Below are 26,393 nucleotides of genomic sequence, written 5' to 3'. Positions count from 1 at the left end.
CAATATTCTGTACATCGCTGAAACATAAATAAAAATACACTTTTATATTCACTATCTATATATTAAATACAACAGAACATAACAGAGACCATGAGAAAATTCTTTCTTAGGACAGTACACCAAATTTCACACGTGTTAATTTTTTTAGAAGTAATTCAGTTGAAAATCATTAGCACGTTTTAATATTCACGTACACGATACGTTTTTAAATACAGTACAACTGGAATATCTAAAAACAAGTACTGAATACGGTTTCTGTCAAATTAATTATCCTATTCTATAAATACAAACTCTCAGGTCAAAAACGTGTTCAAATGGGCGTTATATGTATTGCCCTGGTTCTGTGTGTCTTCTTCATCTTTACCGACATACATCTTCATTTCTTCAGAAGCTGGGCGTGGCCCAATGGTTATCGCGACGGGCTGTGAAGCCGCAGACTCACGACTTTCTACTTTTCTTGAAATCTACCTATACAAAATTATGGAATGCCCGAGAGCTGGTATCCATTGTGCCAATTTGTGCGAAACAATCGAACAGCTCATTGTGTTTGAAAAACATAAATTTTATTACAATCCCTTGAGCGTTCGACTCGTAACCCGAAGGTCGCGGGTTCGCATCCCCGTCGCATCAAACATGCTCGCCCTTTCAGCCGTGGGGGCGTTATAATGTTACTATCAATCCCATTATTCGTTGGTAAAAGAGTAGCCCAAGAGTTGGCGGTGGGTGGTGATGACTAGCTACCTTCCCTCTAGTCTTACACTGCTAAATTAGGGACGGCTAGCACAGATAGCCCTCGTGTAGCTTTGCGCGAAATTCAAAAAACAAAGAAAACAAACATACAATCCCTCGAACGCCCTATTTTAGTGTATTTTTTTCTCAATCTAGATAAATAAGTTCTTCGATATAATATAATGATATACTATCGTCCATGTTTTTTTAAAACTCGACGCTGGGCCTAACCATTTTTATAATATTTCTTGTCCAACTCCATAACAGACTTTGCGACCCAACATTCGTTTTCTCTATCAGACATTTAAGTTCCGCACCATAGCCACGTCTTAGTTCTGTTTTTTGTTCACTAAACTGGTTTTCTTTTATCATAGGTGGGCCCGGCATGGCCAGGTGGTTAGGCAACTCGACTCGTAATCTGAGGGTCGCAGGTTCATATCCACGTCACACCAAATATGCTTTCCCTTTCAGTCGTAAGGCGTTATAATGTGACGCTCAATCTCACTATTCGTTGATAAAAGAGTAGCCAAAGAGTTGGCGGTCGGTGGTGATGACTTGTTGCCTTCCCTCTAGTCTTACACTGCTAAATTAGGGACTGCTAGCGCAGATAGCCCTCGTGTAGCTTTGCGCAACATTAAAAAACGAAAGAATCTTTACATCTGTATCAAGAGTTTTTACCCTAAGGATTTTATCTGTAAATTATCCATATCTTTAAAGACATGACTTTCTTATTTAACCCAATAATCAAGTTATAGTTTACTTACAATCTAAAAAAAATCAAACTCAAATAATGTCTTGCAAACTATTTCGATCTTGTTGTCATCATTTGGGGAACAAAATATACATAATCACCGGTTACATTCAAATACATTGTGCCAGCAAAGAGTTAACAATAGTTTAACTAAAAATTTTTTCTCAAAAGTTTCCATCACTCAGGACTTCAAATACAGTTCATTGAATAAATTTATGAAACACGATAGGTATACAAATAGCGTGTGTTAATACCAAGAGTGTGCAATATATTTGAATAAACAAATCTGTAAATATGTATCGAACATCAGAATTTTTTATTTTCTGGTAAATTTCATTGAATGATTTCCACTTGCACTTTGGCTGACGTCAGTTCTTTTTGAACAAATCATCTAACAGTTTACAACGAATGCCATTGGATGGGTTCCATTTGCAACTTGACTGGCTTTAATTTCTTTTCAACAAATCGAATAGCTTACAATAAATTTCATTGGATGATTTCCTCTTGCACCTATGCTGGCTTTAGTTCTTTTTGAAAGAAAATAAAATTTAATTGGATGAGTTCCTTTTGCACCTTGGTTTGCATCAAATAAAACAGTTTGAAAGCTGTACTTATCTATTGAGTTTTGAAGCTAAAAAATAACTTGAAGCAATGTACATAGTTGGAATCTTTTTATCAATTTGTAATTACGAAATATTTTGGCATCGCCTTGAAAAATGTTTTGACACAGGAAGAGAACACATTGGATAATTGTAACTCCAATATACAACTTCTTTTTAACTGCTTTATGTTTCCAGGCCTTATGATGTTCTGTAGAGTGAAATCGTAAAACCTATATTGAAAAATTTTAGTTGTTTAAAACTGTAAAATTAAATCGAAAGTTTTTAATCGCGTAAACCTGTAAAACCTAAGCGATAAATTCGGAAAGGAATAGCGTATGCTAGTCAATATTCAGAGGCTATAATACATTGCTAATTGCATTTTTATCACTTGAACTCAAAGGTTTAATTCAGTAGAATTATAGAATGATAAGGTTAGGTTTCAAGTTTTACTCGGCTATGGACTTTAAGCAGCAAGAACTATTTTCCTTTTGATATAAGTTCGAACGTGCTGCTCTATGTGACTGTATCATGCAGTAATAAAGAAGTAAAAATTAAAAAAGCAGTAAGCTAAAGAACAAAACGATTATTGGTTACATTTTGTCATCTATACACAGGAAGGAAGTTCTAAGATATAACATTTTATATTATTTCGATTACCTCATGGTCGAATACAGGCATATCCTTCAAACTAGTCAAGCCTCTCAGTGACTCAACGTTTCGTCTGCAGGTTTACAACCCTAAATTTTTTCGATACCCGTGATGGGTACATTATATACATATAACATCGATCTTAACTACAAACAATTTAATTAATTAAATGTTTTAGAAGGAGGGACAAAATATCATATAAAATGAATAATTAATTTTCCTATAGGTGGCGTAGAAACAAGGTGTAAATATTTTTTAGTTCGTTAATGAAGCCCTGGAAACAAGATTCTGTCAGTTTTTATATGGTGTTAGGCTTACTAATGGTCAATAACCTACAACTTCTGATAATTATAGTTTTATATCTGTCTATGAGACAGCATGAACATATAGGATCTATTTATTTCAGTAGTATTCGATATTATTTAAAAATATTCATCTGGAGCTAAACCAATAACATTACACAGAGTTATACAGTTATTCTTACACAGTTATACAGTTATTCTTACACAGTTATACAGTTATTCTTTATGTTTCTAAAGACTGATCATGATTTACTAACACACTGAATTTCTTTAATGACGCAACAAAACTATTTGGCTAACACTTCATATAAACGTTTGTTTTTGTTTTACATTTTGCACAATCATTAAAATATTGGGCTACAAGTGAATACTCAAGAATAGCTTTCATATTCTAGCAAATAAGCATACTTCTGTATTCTGTTGTCGCCGATAATACACTACAGCAGCTAAACCTTTCATAATGGAAAATAAATGAATGTAATCGAGTTAATTGTTGATGACGAGAAACCAACTTGAAGTAAGAACGTATCTCAGGATGGGTATTAACACTTTTACTGATAAAGCAGGATGGGTATTAACACTTTTACTGATAAAGCAGGATGGGTATTAACACTTTTACTGATAAAGCAGAATGGGTATTAACACTTTTACTTATAAAGCAGAATGGGTATTAACACTTTTACTGATAAAGCAGAATGGGTATTAACACTTTTACTGATAAAGCAGAATGGTATTAACACTTTTACTTATAAAGCAGAATGGTATTAACCCTTTTACTGATAAAGCAGAATGGGTATTAACCCTTTTACTTATAAAGCAGAATGGGTATTAACACTTTTACTGATAAAGCAGAATGGGTATTAACACTTTTACTGATAAAGCAGGATGGGTATTAACACTTTTACTGATAAAGCAGGATGGGTATTAACACTTTTACTGATAAAGCATGATGGGTATTAACACTTTTACTGATAAAGCAGAATGGGTATTAACACTTTTACTTATAAAGCAGAATGGGTATTAACACTTTTACTGATAAAGCAGAATGGGTATTAACACTTTTACTGATAAAGCAGAATGGTATTAACACTTTTACTTATAAAGCAGAATGGTATTAACCCTTTTACTGATAAAGCAGAATGGGTATTAACCCTTTTACTTATAAAGCAGAATGGGTATTAACACTTTTACTGATAAAGCAGAATGGTATTAACACTTTTACTTATAAAGCAGAATGGGTATTAACACTTTTACTGATAAAGCAGAATGGGTATTAACACTTTTACTGATAAAGCAGAATGGGTATTAACACTTTTACTGATAAAGCAGAATGGGTATTAACACTTTTACTGATAAAGCAGAATGGTATTAACACTTTTACTTATAAAGCAGAATGGGTATTAACACTTTTACTTATAAAGCAGAATGGGTATTAACACTTTTACTGATAAAGCAGAATGGGTATTAACACTTTTACTGATAAAGCAGAATGGGTATTAACACTTTTACTGATAAAGCAGAATGGGTATTAACCCTTTTACTTATAAAGCAGAATGGGTATTAACACTTTTACTGATAAAGCAGAATGGGTATTAACACTTTTACTGATAAAGCAGAATGGTATTAACACTTTTACTTATAAAGCAGAATGGGTATTAACACTTTTACTTATAAAGCAGAATGGGTATTAACACTTTTACTGATAGAATAACGTTCTGACCTTCTGAGGTCATTTTCAGGTTGACCAAGAGAGTGTTTGCAACTGATCGTTGCTGGGCACATGTCTTACGGGCGAGAGTATAAGCGGGTACGGGATTGTAGGGGCGTTGAACACAAATCTTAGAATATTTATTATTATAGGTATAAAGGCGTTCCTTTATATTGGTGTAATTTTGGTTTTAGTTACTGTATAAGTAGGGTTTCTTTGATTTTGCGTTTGTTTCCCTACTTAATATCTGGGTGTTTTCTATGGTTATGGTGTGTTTATTTGATTTACAGTGTTCAAAAACGTGTGAAGGTGTTTTTTGTGTTCTTTGAATCTGCTTTCCATTTTTGTGTTTTTTTTTCCAATATAGAAGTCGTGGCAGTTGTTGCATTGTATTTTGTAAATAATGTTGTTGTTGTGTTTGTCAGTGTAGTTTTTACATAGTATGGTCTTTAGTTTGGTACCTGGTTTTTGAACAAATTTGGTGTTTACTGGAATGTTGTACTTTGTTATAAGTTTCTTCCAAATGTTGGTTATTTTTCGCTGATATCGGGAATATATGGTATGCAGCAATATAAGATTTTTAGTTTGTTGTATCTTGGGATTTATTATTGTTTGTTTGTTGTTGATCTAGCTGTGTGTGCGTATAATGTTTTCAACGGTTTTTGAAGGACATTTATTGATGTTGATGAGGTATTGTTTTATTTTGTTGGTTTCATCGTTAATTTTATGGGGTGAACATAGTTTACCGGCTGTGTTTATTTTGTTTTTTAACATGTTGAGTGTTTGTTTTGTTTTATGTATGGAGTCTCAGGAAATGTATGCTCCAGTATGGGTAACTTTTCTGTGTATTTATATTTTGAATTGTGTATCGGTTCTTGAGAAATGCTATTTGGCTACTGTTTGTTTACCTGTTGATGGGTGAACTTATTGTTGGGGTGTATGAGTTAATATGATTGAAAAAAACTAAGTATGTGTTCTGTAGATGTGAATCCAGTAATTGTATCATCAACATATCTGTACCAGTATAGTGGTGGGTGTAAAACTGAATTGATCGCTTGAGATTCCATCTGTGTCATAAAGATATTGGTACAACTGGTGACAAGGGATTCCCCATACTTAGGCCATTTGTTTGTAGATAGTTTCGTTTATTGAACATAAAGTTAGTTTTGGTGGTATTGAATTTTATAAGGGTTGCTAATTTGTTGCTGGGGATGTGTATCAATGGGTTGGGGTCTTTGATATAAAGTTCTAAAGCTATCTTGCAGGCTTTAGTTGTTGAGACTTCTGTGAAGAGGGAGATTACATCAAAACTGGCCATTAAGGCTTTATGATTTAGTTAATTAAGAATAGATTTAAAGTTAAAACAGTCTTCGAAAAAGGAGTCGGTTGATGTTACATATTTAGAAAATGCTCTCATTATGTATTTACCGAGGTTAAAAACGTTAATACCCACACCAGCCGTTCTGAGATGCACTAATCGAGTTAAGATGAAGGTTATGTGATGGCGAAGGTGACCACATCAGCCATTCATCGGGTGCGTTTGTTATAACTGAACGTTTTATATTTTCAGATCCTAACACTAGTTACTTGTATTTTGTTATTCATAACATGACCTAAAGGAAAATATTTCTTCAAGAGAAAACAATTTCTGCCTCCATCATTGAAGGTGTGTAAAGGGGAGCCTGATGTGGTGTCATTTTTACTTAGTGCTGCTTGGTTGGAAAAAAAAGGTTGTTGAATTTGGTTTGAGTTGTATTATTGTAAATCGTTATTTTAAAGAACCTTGGTTTTGGATATACGGAAAAGAAAAAAAAAACATGCTCAAAATTTAGTAGATATAGTGATTATTATAAGTAATTAAGGAACACAATACTTCTGTTTTAGACATTGCGTGTGAATTTTAAAATATTATAATCGGATTATCTGCACAGATAGTACGTTCCAAAACTAGAACACCAAATCAAATGAAACACTGACGCCACGCTTCAAAGTTCCCCTTCATGTTAAATCTTCAAAGGTTGAAAACTTTCAATAAAGGTTTACTGTTCCGAAACGTAATTTGCACTTCAATTTGCCGGTCACTTTAATACATCTGATCCGGCACCTTTGATATTTGCCGAACTGAACTACAAAGGATTCCAACCAGGAGTGAATTTTGAATGAGATTCGACAGTATTGGAAGTTTATTTGACTATTCTTTCCTTTTTCCCCCGAATGTAAAATCTGTACGTACGTGTGTGTGTGTGTGTGTTGAAGGGCGTGCTGTTGGCAGAGTTACCAATTCAGGAAATCGAGCGGACTCCAAGGGGTCCAGGACTTCTGCTGTGCTGCTCACGTGCACTACATTAGTTTAGCAGAAGTTATTAGATGAAGATTAACACGTATTGAAGGCGTAAGGAACCGGTTCGTGGTTAAAAGTTCCCTTCATTTAAGAATAAATAAATACTGCAATGATTATACATACATATGACTTATTTGAAACGTTGCCACCAAGCGGTAAGAGATTAAATGTTCCACAGTCCTACTGATGCTGTTGGAAGACAGCCAATAACATTTTTTTTTTTGTTATTATGAAGTGATTTAATAATTTCTACGAAAACAGTTTTATCGTAAGTTTGAGCGTGAAGACGAAATAAAGTGTGATGAAAATTATTAAACATCAACACAAAAACTAAATAAAATTATCCGGACAAAATGAGGAAGAATTGATGGAATGGTAATAGTGGTTTTATAATAGTTTTTTATATTAACAGTAACAGTCTATTTTATTCTCACTAGATATGTGTCTTCTTGTTTTTATTGTCTACGGTTGAGAAATTGTTTTTTTTCCGAAGGAAAATAATGCTAAGTGAAATAAATTATAAAATAAGAAGCTACACATCAGTATTCTGTTTATTAAATATATATATTTCTATTATTTAACGCTTAATAGTTGTCATTTTTACACTAAATGTTACTTTATGCGACACATGGCCATGAGGTTCATACATAGTAAGCTGTCCCTAATTTCGAACTGCCACCTAGAGGGAGCGCTACCACTTAACATCACCTACTACTTGAAATAAAGTAATTGGCTGCTACTTTAATAACGCGCCAATATTTTCAAGTGTGAAACGCGTACATCGGCATTTCGTGGACTTAAACGTTCCACTTTCTGATACACAGCCAGCACACTAACCACTAGAATACGTCCGTCCATAACGAACACCTAAGGATATAGCATCCATGTGAATTATGAATCGAGAATCCAATGAAACAATAAATATAGTTATGAGCTGTGAAGAAGTATATATTTAAGAACAAAAAATAAATGCTTATTAATTAACAATCAAAAATCAAATACGTAAATAATTTGTTTGTAATTAACCACAAAGCTACACAATGGGTTATCAGTGCTCTGCCCATTACAGGTCTCAAAACCCGGATTCTAGAGATGTAAGCCTGCAGACATATCATTGTGTCACTGTGGGGCAGAAAAAAACGTGTGTGTGTGTATGTTTTTAGGAGAATCAAATCCTTGATTTTGAAGTTATAAATCGAAGACTTACTGCTGTCCCAGCGGGGGACACATAAAGAGCAAAATAAATGTTAACTGAAGCTGGAAGTGAAACATATACATATAAAAAAATACATAAGCTATTCTTTCAAACATTGGCAGCAAAGTTTCATTGCTGGAAATAGTTTTAATAGAATATTAAAGAATAACTAAATGAGCACACTGCCGTCAGCATAACATCAACATACCATAGAAATCCATTTTTACTGTTTTACAGCCTCGCCCAGATGACGTTTTGGTTGTTTTGATTAAAACTTTACTATTAATATGTAAGCATATTCTTGTGTTTACTAGTTGGATCACCATGACGTCAAAGACACGCATGCGCTATAATCGACAAGTGAATGTTCGTGCACAATAACTTAAAAGCTGTGGAATCGTCCATAAAAATTGAATTATATAATTTGTACAGATATAGAGTGAGACCAGGGTAAAGCAATTGTTGACTTATTTGGTCTCTTAAATCGTGCTCTGATCTTAAATCTTAAAACAACTGTATATTGGCAACCAGTTATAAAGTCCCCAATTGCTTATGTTGACCTTTCCAATAATAACCACCAAAATTATGTACACTGGAATGTAACAGTTTCTTGCCCCATTTTTTGACCGCTAAACAATCATCCGATAACTTATGGACAATAACATACAACAATCTTCTTGCTGTTTATGCTAATGACTAGAAAATAGAAAATAAATAACATCTCACAGCTTGTGGAAACTCAAATACAATTGCATTTCTTCTGGTCATGTTGATCACTGAAACAGATATCCGATAACGTATGGACAATATAATACAACAAAGTACAACAATCTTCCTGCTGTTCACGTTGATAAATAAGACAGTCATGACTCTATTTACACTCTAGGTTTACAGTTGCTTTTTTTAATTATTACGGTAACCACTGAATACAACATAAGATCATTTGGAACACAAGTTGTTTGCTGTTCATGCTAACCATTTAAAGTTATCAATATCCAGTTATGTTTCTTGTCACTTGTGTTAACCATCACATCAATTATGCAACATTTAAGTAAACACTAAAACGCAACGATTATTGTATTGATATTTTGGTCATTTCAAAAATCATATTTTCACTAAAATGAACAGTGTAATATTCACGACGCTCATATTGTCAAATCTAGAGCTGATAGCAAAATAATATGGTCTTCAAACTGCACGATTTGTTACCGCAGAGTATAATAGTTGAAACACCTTTTCAAAATGCTTTGTGAATCGCTATAATAGAGATCCGAAAAAACAACGAACAATAAAACGACTCGAACGTTGAACAATTCAATAAGTAACAAGATATGGGTTCAGCTTGAATGCATCTACAGTAATCGTCATTTCTTCTAATGGATGTAAATTGCATAACATTCACAGAGAACGCGGGAAGCAACAAACACAATTGTAAATTAGCACGAAAAGTACAGGATTATCAAAAATTACGTGTTTTTTGGCATCGCTTTGATAATCTGTAGCTGACTATATTTCTTTAAACGCTTAATATGTGAAAACAATTTAGTTTTTCACTTACAGATGATCTATTAGGTTGAGGAATAATTCGTGAGCGTTTTTAAATAATTTCATTCAAGCATTACACACAAGACTATACAATACTTCAATGCATGAACACATTACACCCAAAACATTTATTATGATACTTTATTTCATGTAATACCTAGGTATATAGTATGCATTGTTTTAAACGAAATTGCAAGAAATTAAATGCGAAAAGCAGATGGTGTCGAAAATGCTCGATTTTGTCCACTTGACATTCCATTTAATGAGCTGAAAATGAAAGCAAAAATTAAAGACATATGAAAATCAAACACACCATCTATTAGAGCAAAAAATTATCTACCAAATGACATGAAATATTTTGCGAAAGCGTTTCATTTATGAATATATTTTGTTAACTTGAAAAAACGCTCACGAATTATTCCTCAACCCAATATTTAGCATTCTTGATTGTGAGCTATGTACAACAATGGTTCCCACTGTCACCTGAGCGGATAATTAGGATTCGACTGTCAAGAAAGGAGAGTCTTTTTCCACAGAAACGGGTGACGAACCATAAACCGTCTAAAACGTTCGAGGACACTATTCACCAATGTCCCAGTTCAAGTTTCAATGAGGAAAAGTAGTTTTCTGTAATTTGTGCAGAATGCTTTGAAATAATAACAGTTGGCAAATACGTTTGACTTATTCCATTATTCAGATGACTAAACTACTTGACGTATTAGGCTTTAGTTATAAAGTATTATACTGCAGTACCACTCCATCGGTCTATTTATTTATTTATTTTTTTTGCTTTATAATCTACAGTTTCACAGAATCGGAACATTCAGAATATCACTTCAAATTTGATGTCTGGAATTGAACACGAGGCCTCGTCAGTATTGAATATAAATGATGTAACGTGTTTTCATACATGAGTTCTTAGAATTACATTTCAAAGCCTAAATAACAGTAAGCAAACGTTTTCTAATATTATGACTCGTAATGAACTGCCGATATCAATTTCAAGCACTTTCAGAATGTTTCTCAAGCACTTTTTGGAAGCAAAATGTTACATCAAAATCAATCGGATTTCACTGAAGTTTTATATAATACATATTTATTTGTTCAACATATAAAGTAGCCTAAAAAAAGGAAAGAAAGACCTTATTTATTGCGCTAAACTACAAGATACGCATTAAAGTTAGATATATTCCCTTATTGTAATATTTTAAGAGCTTTGGGACAAAACAAAATTCTATTCTCAATTTCAAGGATCGGTGTACACCGTGTTAAAGGATGTATTATGTGCTCAACTAACTTGAAACTTCAACTGCAAAGTTGTGCTGGTTTATCCTGAATAATTATCCCTCAAGTAAACTATATATACTATATATTTGTTTATTTTTTGGAAATTAATAAATTAATAAATTAATATTACATTTAAATTACCATAGCTACATATCTAAACAGAGAAATACCCATTTAAAGTGAAATAAATTACCATAACTACATATCTAAACAGAGAAATACCTATTTAAAGTGAAATAAATTACCATAGCTACATATCTAAACAGAAAAATACCCATTTAAAGTGAAATAAATTACCATAGTTACATATCTAAACACAGAAATACCCATTTAAAGTGAAATAAATTACCATAGTTACGTATCTAAACAGAGAAATACCCATTTAAAATGAAATAAATTACAGTAGCTGCATATCTAAACACAGAAATACCCATTTAAAGTGAAATAAATTACCATAGCTACATATCTAAACAGAGAAATACCTATTTAAAGTGAAATAAATTACCATAGCTACATATCTAAACAGAAAAATACCCATTTAAAGTGAAATAAATTACCATAGTTACATATCTAAACACAGAAATACCAATTTAAAGTGAAATAAATTACCATAGTTACGTATCTAAACAGAGAAATACCCATTTAAAGTGAAATAAATTACCATAGCTACATATCTAAACAGAGAAATACCCATTTAAAGTGAAATAAATTACCATAGCTACATATCTAAACAGAGAAATACCCATTTAAACTGAATTAAATTACCATAGCTACATATCTAAACAGAGAAATACCCATTTAAACTGAATTAAATTACCATAGCTACATATCTAAACAGAGAAATACCCATTTAAAATGTAATAAATTACCATAGTTACGTATCTAAACAGAGAAATACCCATTTAAAATGAAATAAATTACAGTAGCTACATATCTAAACAGAGAAATACCCATTTAAAGTGAAATAAATTCATAAAATTAACAGACTCAAAGTCACAAGAACTCAGCTGTGTGACTACAAAAATGTCTCATTTACAGACACATCGGCCTTCCACTGGCACGGCGGTGTATTTGCGGACTCACAATGCAAGAAACCGGGTTTCGATACTCGTAGTGGGCAGAGCACATGTTTAGCTTTGTGCTTAACGTCAAACAACATTGCTTGTGTTCTCTTGTAATATTGGAGAAAAAATATCTATAAAAGAATCAACGAAATCAATGGTATCATTGTGACTGTTATTGTGGTATATATTTACTTAGGAATATCAACACTAGCAATGCTGCTTGTTAAGCACAAAGTTACATTTGCACTGTGAACTATTTGTTTTGTATTTACTGCGACGGTCGACTTTTGTTTGTTTGTCAGATTTTGCACAAAGCTGCACGAGGGCTATCTGTCATAACCGTCCTTAACTTTGAATAGACAGACTAAAAGAAAGACAGGCAGCCAGTATTGCTTACTGCCAACTCTTGGGCATATGCACATGGGGCCGAGTAGTGGAATTTGACTGTCAGTCCTATAACGCACCCACAGCCCCACATTGCGGAACGCGATTTTTTTTGTTGTTACCTCAACTCAATATTCCAGCTTGCTAGCCAGAAGGTCTGGCTAGGCCCATTGGAATCGAACCCTCAAATGTTAGTGTTACAAGCTGTGAAGTTAACAGCCGAGCCACACGGGAACTTTGATGTTATATACACTTACATATAACGTGATTTTGTTTTTAGAAAACTATGAGTTTCTACTGTTAACTTTATTGTTCTATTTCACTCTTTCCTTATAAATAGTATCTAAATGATAATTCAGAAAATTAGTTAATTTTTTCTTTAGATATCAACTTCAGAAGTTGTAGTAATAAAAAAGCAGAAAGCATTTAAGCCCATTGTAATTATATTAAAAACAACAACAAAATGTTGTGTAAAGAAAGTGTTAACAAATATCAAAAGTATTTTTACACCGTGTTTATAGCTACGAGCTTCGTGAAAAACATTAAGATTTAAAAACGTTCAGTGAAACAAACGTATTATTCGCCTAATCTCGAGACCAGTGAAAAATTAAATACGAGAAATGTTTTGTGACCTTTGAAAGGATCAAATTTGCTTGAATATTCAGAGAACACTCCAATAAATTCTTAAGAAAGTGTTTGTTATTTGTAAAGGACAAAGCTACACAATAAGCTATCTGTGCTCTGGCTAATGTAGATATCAAAACACGAATTTTAGCGTTACAATCCCACATACTTACGCCTTCCCCAAGTGGCATAGCGTATTTACAACGCTAGGAACTAGGTTTTGATAATCATGAGTACAGATAGCCCATTGTATATCTCTGTGCTCAACTACAAACAAAGACTTTCTTGCTGAGTCAACCAGAGGCCTAAAACAACTATATATATATATATATAACTGATTTTTACTCGTGCTAAAACAAAATGTCAAAAGTATTATGTGAAGATTGAATAGTTATAAGACTATCTGATTGAAAGACCCGGCATGGCCACGTGCATTAAGGCGTTCGACTGGTAATCTAAGGGTCGCGGGTACGAATCCCGGTCGCACCAAACATGCTCGCCCTTTCAGCCGTGGGAGCGTTATAATGTGACGGTCTATCCCACTATTCGTTGGTAAAAGAATAGCTCAAGAGTTGGCGGTGGGTGGTGATGACTAGCTGCCTTCCCTTTCGTCTTACACTGCGAAATTAGGGACGGCTAGCGCAGATAGCACTCGAGTAGCTTTGCGCGAAATTCAAAAACAAACAAACAGATCTGATTGAGAGAAAGGCTACTATAGCACAAGTTGGTAAGCAGATGTTCGAAAACAAAGGTAAACCTTCGCATTCAAACTGGTAAATTAATGAATAAAAAAACATACTGACTGGTATGAAAAAAGGAACAGACATACAGGCACAAGCAAGCGAGCGAACGGACGAACAGGTAAGTAAACAATTGTGTCTCATATATAAAAGAGAAAATAGCCTACACTCTCTTTGAGATTCGAAAGGTACAACATTAAACAAAGGATAAAAAGGAAGCAAGGTGTGAAAATTAACGGGAGTGGAACACTTGAAGTCATTAACTTGATTAGACAGAGGACAAAAAATGACGTTATTGTTACGTATCTCAATCTGACCAATCATTAGAGAGGTTTAGCAGGGTAAGAAGAAAGAAAATAAAAACAATCAGAAAATAATACTTGTCTCTACAGCCTAGAAAATAATTGGAGGACCTAGGACATACACAGCTTTAGAATTATCGTATACACATACCACTATATATATATAAATATATCCGGGAATCCTTTTTTATCTTTTTTTTGATTATCCATACAAGTGAGCTACTGTGGTATCTTTTTTATTTTTCGTTTTTAAAGAATGTATTCTATCTGAAGTAAAGTCGTTCCATTACACACTTTTATCCCCACGTCATTAGACCTCCTTAATGTGATTTTGATGACGGATAACCTAATAGATAATAACACAGTCTTGTAGACTGGCTCTGCGAAGAAACAATATTTTGGCGCTCATCGTGTGAACCTAAAGCATGGTTCCTATACTAATCTTAACACGTAAAAGGCTGTGCATAGCGGCTATTGGTGCCTATTTCAGAGGACCACCGACTCACTTCAAATCAATACACACGGGTCCTGGAAAATTGTTTAAATATATATAGGTAGATATATAACGAGCAATGCGCAACGAAACGGTTCCTCTTCTTCAGGTCATGTCGAAAGATTGTGTGTGTTTTTCTTATAGCAAAGCCACATCAGGCTATCTGCTGAGTCCACCGAGGGGACTCGAACCCCTGCATATCGAAAGAAGAAAAAAGCGATATTTATTCACGTATTTGTATGAGGAAATTTAATCACGTTTTATTCAGTTTATTTTATGATCTCATGTATACTGTAACCAAACTTACTGAATGTCATCATGTAATAATCAATAGTCAGAGAACTTTCGCATTTTTGCTAAAATATTATGCACACAAAATCATACAATCTTTTGGTATGTTACTTTTAACGCACTTGTCGATATTGTAATAAAGAAAAAGAATATTTTTTTTTCTTCAATCATGATTTGATAAAATAGAACTGATGTGAGGTTCTTCAAAAAGTTTGGCCGTAAAGCATCGCGTCCTAGTAGTTACTTCTGTTCTGGTCATAAGTCTTACGGATTTGCACCGCTAAAATCAGCGGTTCGATTCCCCTCGGTGGGGTCAGCAGATAGCCCGATGTGGCTTTGCTATAAGAATATACACACAAATACACATTGTTCTGGTCTGTGAAACACGCGTTGACATTAAACTATGCTGTACGGAAGATCAACCGTACTTTAAAAGAACTTTCTTTTAAATCCCGTACTGCCATTCGAAGTATTTTTTTCCATTGTTAAAAAGATAAACAAAATTGACATTACTTCAGAAAACGCAACTAGTTTTATATCTAAGCCACCGTTTCACCATTTTGGTTTCATCGAGACGAAAAAGGCATTTCATAACTGATTTAGGTTTATACAGAAGATTTCAAAAGAACGCGAGTGTGCGTAATAAGGCGGACTTCAGGCGTGAAAATGTAAGCACGACTTGTAAAATTATGTTTTACCTTTTCAAACTGAAAATACCTACAAACAGTTTGACTGTTTTGAATTTCGCGCAAAGCTACACGAGAGCTATCTGCGCTAAGCGTCCCTAATTTAGCAGTGTAGGACTAGAGGGAAGGCAGCTTGTTATCACCACCCACCGCCAACTCTTAGGCTAATCTTTTACTAACGAATAGTGGGATTGACCGTCACATTATAATGCCCACACGAGTCGAACGCCTTAACCCACCAAGCAATGCCGGGCCCCTACAAACAGACAGAATTATACTATTCAGTGTATTCATAAAATATGTCATTGTACTAATGAATCACAAACTGTTAATAATTACAAATTCCAGGATAATTATTTTTGTTTGGTTAACTGCATCTTATTTCTTGAAATTAATGGGACTTCTTTACATCGTCTATATAAAAATCTGTGGCAGTTGATAAGAATGCTGTTATGGAACAATCAGTGTAAGTTATATTGTGTTTGTCAACAAAATGTTCAGTCGTATCACTGGATGTACGGTCTAATGTATGTAGAGTTCGAAGGTTATCGTTGATTTTGTCCTAACAGTTCTACCTGTTTCACTAATATATACAGTTTATACACAGAACGTCTGCAGGTCAAGCTATTTACTACGTTCTAGTGGTTAGAATTTTCTCTTAAGCCTGATTTACAACTTGTACATTTGTTTGCGTTATATTTTTTACAGCTTTGGGGTTTAAATGTTGAACTTACCAACATATTTTTCAAAGTTCTATCTGGCTTTTCTGTAAGTCTGACGTCAAGACCTGATTATTCTCAAGCCTGTCTAGTACGAATTGAACTTTTAGAACTAACGTATTGTGTGACAAAAGTCGCGTTAAACTGTTGTTGTTGTTTTTCATGTTGGGATATTTCTGCATTGTTATTGTGGACTCTGTGTTCATAGCTTTATAAATTTCTATCAGTGAGTGCTTGAGGATATCCTCTAATGTTTAATTTAGATTTACTTTCATTGGTTGTACACGTCTTAATGATACGGTTAATTTGTCCAATAACAGTCGCACGTTTAAAATGTGTTGACGTAAACGTAAAGCTGATGATACAGTTCTTTGCTACGTTTTAAAATAATCCAAACATCAAAATCGACAAAGTGTTTGACTGTTTGGGTTGCATATTAATGAAGTTTGTAATAGGATGGAAGTTGTTGAGGAAATTATAGAAAATAGTAAACTGTTTAAAGAGGCGTGTCAAGTTCTAAAGATGGCGCCCTTATATCTGACATATTCGTCTGGCTTCTTGTGTATTTCTTATATCAGTTTTATAATGTTTGCCTTTTTAACATATACAATTGATAAATAAAAGTGTTACAGTTGCACGATTACCCACAGTAATACCAAATAACAGTTGATGGTATACGTTTCTAAACACCAAATTAAATTGTTTTTAGCGTGTTAAATGGTACAATCCCGCTAAATCTATGGTCTTTATTATCCATACGTCAAAACTTCGTGATACGCTATGGGGATTTACGACATTACTAGTAGAGTGGAGTATTTTTTAAGTGTGTAGGAATAAAATTCAAACAGCTGTGAAGAAGTCTATCTATACAAGCCTGAAGGTTTTATGTTGGTGGATCATAGGCCAAAACAGTGGGTCTCAAAGGGATACCTTCTTTGTGGTCGTTGGGGAGACAATAGAGTCCCGGTGGTCTGCTGTTGTTTGTACTAAAATTATTTATAACACGGGTATGAAACGTTGACTTTCTACTGACCTGTTTAATTCAACCTTTACATTTTTGCTTCTCAGTGTTGTTAGTTGGATCTTGCTGTAATGTTGTGTAATTGCTTTTATTATGAAGATGTCCATTTATTTTATTAACATACAAACCTTTATTCATAACCACAAAACTCTTACTGTTATTAAAGACTTTTATTAATAGTCTGTTATAATATGTCACATTACTCACAGGTGCCTTTTCCAAAAGATATGAAATTGTCTCTTAGTGTATATCCTATAATAGCTTTTATTAAGGACACTTCTTTATATCCAAGGTCATTACATCCATTTCTAATGTCCTCAGTTAATTCTTGTGAAAACTAACGTGGCTGATCAAAGGAATATTTTAAACCACTGTGATAATACAAAATTTAGGTCTCTTTTTCCGTGGTTTGGATATCACTTCAGTCTACATCATCTTCGTAGATCTTCTCAGTATGTCTTCTAGACGTATCTTCAGATGGTTCATGTATGAGGGCAATCTCTACATTATTCGACGTATCACCAGATGTATTATCACGCTGGGTTTAGCGAAAACTTTACTTCTTTAAATTAGATTCGATGAGTTGTCTGTTGTAATGTTGACGTAATTTCTAGACATATTTTGTTATTTAGTATTGGCGGAGCTACATAGCCTCGACCTCTTGGAAATGGCTGATTTGTTAAACTTATTACTCTGATAACCGCTAGTGTTCATATAATCTTCCACAAGGATGAACTTACTGTCCAGTTTATTGGTGGTGGTTTTGGTTTCATTAACTCACTAAAGAAATTCGTTCTGATCTCATTAACTTATTATCAGTTGATTGACTTGATTACATATTCGCGATACTTCTGTTTTCTAATGTTGTTGTCCATTAAGTTCAATAAAAATCATTATAAGGATTTTTCGTATCTAGTAGTAGATCTAATTAAAATGTTTAACGACTAGGGAGCTAACAAGAGTATCTAAGGCCGGAAAGAATAAAACCTTTGTGTTTTCAGTATCGAAGAAAACCTATATATATCGTAGTTCGAAACGGTTTGGCACAATGTATAAATTGTGGTCTCGAGGCACTACAGTGTCGTTGTTCAAAATACGATAATTCATTACGGGAGTTTAAGGTTTCTAATGCAAATGGGAGACTTGTATTCATATCTAGAAACAGGCAAAAAAGACACTTGCTAACTAATTTAGGTTTATTGAAAATATTTTAAAATAATTCGAGTCTGCGTAATAAAATGGGCTTCACGCGAGAACATATAAATGGGATTATTGTAAACTTATAATATTGTACGTTGTAAATACATGTAAAAAATTATATTATTTGATATTCTATTTTTTAAGTACTTAAAAATATTCTGATTAAATTCAAGTTGTTTCTTAATCTAGTTAAAAACAATCTGATTACATTGAACTGATTCTTGTTTGTTTTTCAATTTCGCGCAAAGCTACACGAGGGCTATCTGCGCTAGCCGTCCCAAATTTAGCAGTGTAAGACTAGAGGGAAGGCAGCCAGTCATCACCATCCTGTGCCAACTCTTGGGGTACTCTTTTACCAACGAATAGTGGTATTGACCGAAACATTACAACGCCCTCACGGCTGAAAAGACAAGCATGTTTGGTGCGACGGGGATCCGAATCCGCGACCCTCAGATTACAAATCGAACGCCTTAACATATCTGGCCATGCCGGGCAATAGACTGGTTCTTCAGCTAGTTTTTGGTAAGTTTCTGCATACCAAAAAAAACTTATTACTAACAATAACATTGAATTTTACCAACTTTAGCCATTAAAACTCAAAGTACTTAATTTAGATGTCGACTTGGATGTAATAAATTAAATAATTAATCGTCTTTTGATGTTTTATTCACACATTTATCAATATCCAATTTTTGTAGATTTTATTGCTAATGCTTTCATTTTTTTATTTTGGAAAATAAATAGAGGTATAATGCATAATTTTATTCAACATATGATATAATAACTCACGAACCTGTTCAACGTATGGGGAAAACGTAGAGCACCAGGGACCAGATCCGAATTTCGAAACCCTACGTTATTCTTGTCGAAAACCTAAGGGCCCCCACTAGGTTAGGTGATAATCAGTCCAGCGGTTCACCTATTATAAGCAGACAAAAGCACGAGAAAGCACACAGACTCCCAGTGGGGTGATATCCCAGGGGGGTGGAGGAGTAAGATCCGAACACTGATGCTTTTCGTCATTGTTCAGAGGGTTCTAAGGGTGCCTGTCAGATTTGGTGACAACTGGTCTAGAAGTTCGTCTGTCATAAACGGACTCACTCACAATTTTTTGTCAAATAGTAGTTTAAATCAGTGTGTGTTTCTCAACTCACTGTTCCATCACAACCGCCTTGCTGGTTCATAAGTTTCACTAATGCAAGAACTTAGAGAATATTCGTAAATAAATCGTAACGATTTTTCGTACTTGCATTTTGATTAAAAACAAACGCGGCAGTTTGGAGAAGTCGGTCCCCAGTATCAGAAAGGTTGATAGACGTTGAATTGGAAGTAATACACGGACAAAAACAGAAAGGCGGTCATGCAGAATGACAACACGAGAAACGGACTCCTATATGAAGCACGAATGTCTATGACATTTCTGTTTAACCACACAAAATACACATATACACGGTCGATTTTCTTGTCGTAATTTGAAAATAACGTGATTTTAACGAGTAGTAATAAACGGCGTTTATAAATGAAAGTACAAAATTGCTGATATATATGCTGAACTTGCACAAAATCGATAGTAGTTTTGTGTTTCGTAGAAGGTATGAAGACTATGTATATCTTATTAACGAATTTAAAGTCATTTCAAGTTTTGAAAAACAAAACCAAAAACAAATAACAACCACGATGAAAATGAACTGCAAATGAAATGACAACTTTTAATTATCTTTTATGGAATTCAAATTGTTTTTGAAGCTGTCTACATCCAGTCGATAATCTAAACACAAAACAAGCAGTAGTTTATAACTGCATATATCATCAAAATTCGAGGAGTCAGGAAGAAATGCCACACCCTTTTTTCTTTAACAGTAAACAGCTTCGTTTAGTCTTATTAGCGAGACTTCTAATACGACCGCGTGAAATACAGTGCGATTGAAGTACCAGCTCGGTTGATACGCTATTCTACCTCATAACATATATATTAGACCAGCCGTTGTCTGCAAATATAAAGGAGAGTCATTTTGAACATGAACGCCACTTTATGCGAAAGCACGTGTTAAACGATCACTTCAGTAAACCAAAGGCTCAGAGTAACCGTCTCTAGTTTATAACTAATGATCAGATAAAGAACAACCAATTAAAAGCCTAAAAGACTATTCTTGACGGCACAGTGGAATTGAATATAACTTTTATAATTCGCCCTCAGATCAGGGTGCCGATCGCGTTCTCGAACCTTAGACTTTTTGATCTTTAGCCTGGCACCCTAACCTTTACAGACCATGCCGTCCATGTAACGAAGAATGTAAGAAAACTGAGACGTTTTCAGACATCTATAGTTATATCTCACGTGTTCCTGAGATATCGGGTCTTGTCTTTAAACGCATTTTTTGTTGACATCACGTACACTGCAAGAAGTGGCAACGTATTTGATTGACAGCCCAACCTCTTAGCATGCAGAGAGCTGTAGGCATTGTAACATGTGCATCAGGTCATGGATGACTAAAAGAAATCAGATATGTGGATCTAGAGATTCGATTTAAGATTCTAGGTGACGCCACGTACCTGAAGTAATACCTTCTATCGTACGAAACACAAGTTTGTAAATTCGTCAACAATGTCATTTCAATATATTAATAATTGTTTGTTTTGAATTTCGAGCAAAGCTACACGAGAGCTATCTATGCTAGCCGTCCCTAATTTAGCAGTGTAAGACTAGAGAGAAGGAAGCTAGTCATCACCACCCACCGCCAACTGTTGGACTACTCTTTCACCAAGGAATAGTGGGATTGACCGTCACATTGTAACGCACCCACGGCTGAAAGGGCGAGCATTTTTGGTGCGACGGGAATTTGAACCCGCAACCCTCAGATTACGAATCGAGTGCCTTAACCACCTGGCCATGCGGGGAACATATTAATAATAAAGCATACACTATGTATTTTACAATAAAATCATACAAAAGATGTTCAAGACACGTGCAGAAAAATCAACTCTAAATGTTTCAATTCCACAGCCATATTGATCTATATAAAATGTTTGGTCCTCCATTGACAGAGCAGCATTTACTTCGGATTCTCACCGTGAAAAAAACGGGTTTCAATACCCATTGTTGGCAGAGCACAGACAACCCATTGCGTAGCTGTATGCTTAATTCTAAACAAACAATATAATGTTTGACTTCTTTTGATCAAATTTTACTTTTGGCACGCACCTTGTGCCAAAACACTATATATTCTGTATGTGAAAAACTCGATATGACTGAGAAAAGGCGCTCGACTTGTAATCTGAGGGTCGCGGGGTCGAATCCCCGTTACACTAAATCTGCTCGCCCTTTCAGCTGTGGGAGCAATATAATGTGACGGTCAATCCCACTATTCCTTGGTAAAAGAGTAGCTCAAGAGTTGACGGTGAGTGGTGATGACTAGCTTGATTGACAATAGAGGGTTTATTTCCACTAGTCTTACACTACTAAATTAGGGACGGCTAGCGGAGATAGCCGCGTGTAGCTTTGCGCGAAATTCAAATCAAACCAAACCAATCTATATGTGTGTATGAGTGCGCATAATAACAACAGAAAGACTTAATTTTTAGTTTGTATACGTTAATATAAATCACGACATATGTATATATAAAGTGAAGAAATATCCTTCGGGCTGTTTTTTCTCTCTTCAAATTCGAATCAAACTTTTTCATTCATTGGAGGATATTTTTTCCCTCGTACAAAAACGTGTTCTCAATTTTCCTTCTCATTATTAACCTGGTATATTCCCCGATTTTTAAAAGTGTATTGTGTATATATATATTCAAATACTGTTATTTATTCTTTGTTTTGTTGTTATGAAAGGCACGCCTCTCAGGGCATGCATTAGAAAACCTCAAAGAAAAGGATTCAAATCTACGTATGTCGAGTTGAGACTCCTGTGCATGTTTGGGAAAAAATGGAACTGGGTGGAAAAACAAGTATTAAAATGTCCTAAATGTATATAGCTTCACATAATACATACCTGTTGGACTTTTGTGTGTTATTTTGAGTTTCAACAAGCAGTGAATAGGTTTAGTTAATTACGTTTCCACGCGGCCGACCACGCCTTGAGCAGCTGACCGCAACGTTATGGGCGGAGAATGGGAAGATACTACAAGCTGATGGTGAACTACTATTAAAAAAAAAAAAAATACTAGCATGTGTGGACCACACCTCGTCACTTTGTGCGTCTATATCATCTAGAGGAATAATCTCTAGGAGGTACGTACTCAAAATTAGCATATGTTGGCGAGACTTCTCCTTATTATGTGTCATAAATATGATGTGATTTGTGAGGAAAAAAATGTTGACGAGGGCATGTCTTTGTCTGTAGGAATGAAAATATGCTGTTACACTTTCAAGTCCTCGTCTGTCTGTCTGTCTGTCTGTTGCTGTAACAAAAAAACAAAACAAAACATTTCTGGGCTAATTTTAATATTTAACTTACTTCTTGCGCTCCGAATAACAATAACTCAAAATATGTGACGAACAAATCGTGTAGAGGGAACAAAGATAGTTTGCAAAAATATATACATATGATTTTATAAATTGACATCTCTTGCTCGTAAAATGTTGTGTCGCACGTAAAACGCATTGAGAGAGCTGTAAAGATGTTATTAAATGAAAAATAAAATAAGAAACAAATTTGAATAAACGATTAACGTATCACGTGCACATTTAATAGTAACGTCACGTGTGTCCTATAAAGTAATGATAAACAGATCTTCCAATATTCTTATTCAGATACTGTATCAAAAAAACAGACGGATATGTAGTTAGAGTTAGGCAGACATATGTATATATACACACATACATTTCTACATAAGTTATAAAATTAGCATTCAGAGGGCGTCTGGGCATTCAGAATAAATAAATGTTTTTATTTTACCACAATTTACATAATAGATCTGGATTGGTTATTTAACACCTATCAAAACAAACACGTGCGATTATTCAAAGTTGGGAATGGTTTCATGTTTGTTACATCATTGTCTTGGTGACGTCATGAGGTAGCATTTTGTGGATGATTAGAAAGCACCTGTAGTCAAACTACTGCTTGAGATAGACGTGTGGTACTTTCACGAGCGGCACTTTGGAAATAAAGTACAACAAAGAATCTAATGACGCAATACGTTAGCAGAAACCAACCAGTTCAAACTAGTATATTACAACTTCGTCTGGACGGAGTACTTTTTAAACAAATATGATCTTTAAAGAAACAAAAATAAATATATTTGAAAATAGCAAAACATTGTATTACATGCTTTATTCGTGCCCCCTAGTGACATGACGGTATGTCTGCGGACTTAACAACGCTAGGAACCAATTTCGATACTCGTGGTGGGTGAAGTACAGAGAGCCCATTGTGTAGTTTTCTGCTAACTTCAAACAAAGAAACAAAATCACTATTTGCATAGTTGCAAGGTAACCAGAAGAAAAGCTTCACGAGTCTGAAGCTGAGGGTTCATGGTTCGAGAACTATTGCTGCAAAAAGACGCTCGACACATTGGGTCCATGGGTATGCTAAAACAGTAACAGCCAAATCCCACTCTTCAATCGGACTAGAGTAAACCAGTAGTTCTATTGAGCAACTTTCTTTCTTCGTGTCTGTCAGTTCGGAATTAGGGATGGCTATACAGAGATTGTTCTTTTCGTAAGCTTTGCGCGGAAAGTTTGAAACAAAAATAAGAGAATTGACAGCTGATACTTACGTATAAATTTCACATGTTTTAGTCTTTTCATTTTACGCACCGCCAATGCTCTCAGTTCCTTTAATTAGCTAAACGCTCACATTGTGTCTACCGGTTGTATTTTGTTCACTGTTTATTGGGAAAGTTTTTAACTGTGTGGAAAACTTAACTTGTGGGAATGAAAGATAGAGTCTGTTAGGTTTGTTTGGAATTTTGCACAAAGCTACACAAGGGCTATCTGCGCTAGCTTTCCTAACTTAGCAGTGTAAGACTAGGGGGAAGGCAGCTAATCACCACCACCCACCACCAACTCTTGGTCTACTTTTTTACCAACGACTAGTGGAGCTGATCGTGACATTATAACGCCTTCACAGCTGAAAGGGCGAGTATCTTTGGTGTCATGGGGATTCAAATCCTCAATCCGAAGATCGTGAGTCAAGCGCCCTAACCACATGGTTGAGCCTATTACGTTTTTGAAATCGTAAAAAAAGAAAATATATATATAGTTACTTTGTGAGAAAAATAAAGTTCGAAAGACTCAAAATATAATTTCCATTTCACCTAAATACACACAGTGTATAATGTTACATGACAAGTAACTTGAGGAAAATAACTTATACACAGGTTTTTTTTTCGTACTTTAAAATTTTTTTCGCTGTTGTTTTGTAATGGAGATTCGAATTTGAGTGTATATATAAGTCAATATTCCATCGAATGAATCAAGGAATATTAAACATATTCCGGAACTGATTTATACTTTTTTTTATATGGTAGTATGATTGTTTGTTCATGAAACCTGTCATCAGTTTATAATTTGGAGTACTTTCTTCTCCGAACGAACAAAAGAAGGAACAGAAACTTGTGCTCGGCAGAAGTTCAAGGTCGTTTCCAATGATTTTGCTAAATTATAATCCTCACTTGTCAATAATAATTATCCCGTAGAGGAGGAAGGCACTGGAGAATTTGGACAGAATGTAGCTGCGGACCGTCATGGTATTGACGACTGCCTAATAACAGTGTCCGGGCTACGTCTCTGCCGCGTCGCTGGTCGCCGCTGTTGCTTGATTATTGCCCGGTGTTCATAATGATATGGATAAAGGCTGCAATCGCGATTTTCTTAAAATCACGCCCTCGAAACTTTCATACACTGGCCACGCAGTTACAGCAGACACGACACTCTAGTGGAGCAGACGGTCCAAGTTCTCATGCGAGAGATATACGAAAATAATTTGGATACAATAACCATGTCAGAGCAGAAGCCACTGCTTAATCCGCCCCCTTCTGTCTTTTTTCCTGCCCCCCACTCCCAGAAACAAACAAAAAAAAAAACACGAAATGCAACATCCACACTAGCTATGTCCATTTCTCTTGTCGGCCAGCACTTTGGTTCTCGCTTTTATTCTCATATTATGTCAATAATATTTATTAAGGCCTCACTGAATTCCAGACGCACTAGCACGATAATTAGCCCATGACTTTCCGACATAATGGTAGGAGTCATACGGCAATGGGCTTGGTAAATCAGCCTCCCCTAAAGCAGCTAATCAAAGACAGAAACACTGTGGTGGTAAAGGCTCTGTGTTCAGGCCCGACAATTAGCTAAAGGCAATATGAGATTTCTTTTTTTCATCCTCTGTTATCAACACATAAAGTCTTCGAATAGAATATACAAAATGCTTAGGTGTTTCATCGTCAAACCAATTTGGCAGTTTGTACAAAATATCCAATAGTTCTTTCTAGAAGCTCTGTGGTTATGTCTGAACAGGTGAAGAATACAAATAGATATCTTGTCTGTAATGGTGAGTTATATAAACAGTTTCTCCATAAAGAAAATGGATGGTTCGAGCTCTCTGGGTAAGGTAAGTTGCAAATTAGACATTTTAGGTTGGCTGGGTTAATCGCTGTCTCATAGCGAGATGTCCCTACAGCACGGGAACCCTTAGCCCCCTTGGCCAACAATATGATAAACAACAAAACGTTTCTACAATTTTAAAACTTTAATACTACTTTGTTAAATACGTAAATAAAAACGTTGTGACGGGGGGAGGAAAATTTCAC

At 34.9% G+C, this 26,393-nt stretch overlaps 1 protein-coding gene across 2 annotated transcripts in view; it reads left to right on the top strand.

Moving 5' to 3' along the window:
* The window catches only part of LOC143228960 (uncharacterized), a 154,287-nt gene that overhangs the window by 59,402 nt on the left and 68,492 nt on the right, over positions 1-26,393 (top strand). Inside the window, exon 1 of one of the 2 annotated variants that reach the window (XM_076460487.1) lies at positions 25,719-26,194. The exons of the other annotated variant lie outside the window; for it this stretch is intronic. Within the exon in view, the coding sequence (XP_076316602.1) occupies positions 26,132-26,194 (63 nt within the window). The 5' untranslated portion in view covers positions 25,719-26,131. Of the gene's footprint in view, positions 1-25,718; positions 26,195-26,393 lie in introns of those variants that run through there. 2 annotated transcript variants of the gene reach the window in all.

Source organism: Tachypleus tridentatus, chromosome 10, assembly GCF_004210375.1.
Source record: "Tachypleus tridentatus isolate NWPU-2018 chromosome 10, ASM421037v1, whole genome shotgun sequence".
NCBI classification, from domain to species: domain Eukaryota; kingdom Metazoa; phylum Arthropoda; class Merostomata; order Xiphosura; family Limulidae; genus Tachypleus; species Tachypleus tridentatus.
The sequence above is the reverse complement of the archived record's forward strand: the minus strand, read 5'-3'. Positions and strand labels throughout refer to the sequence as shown.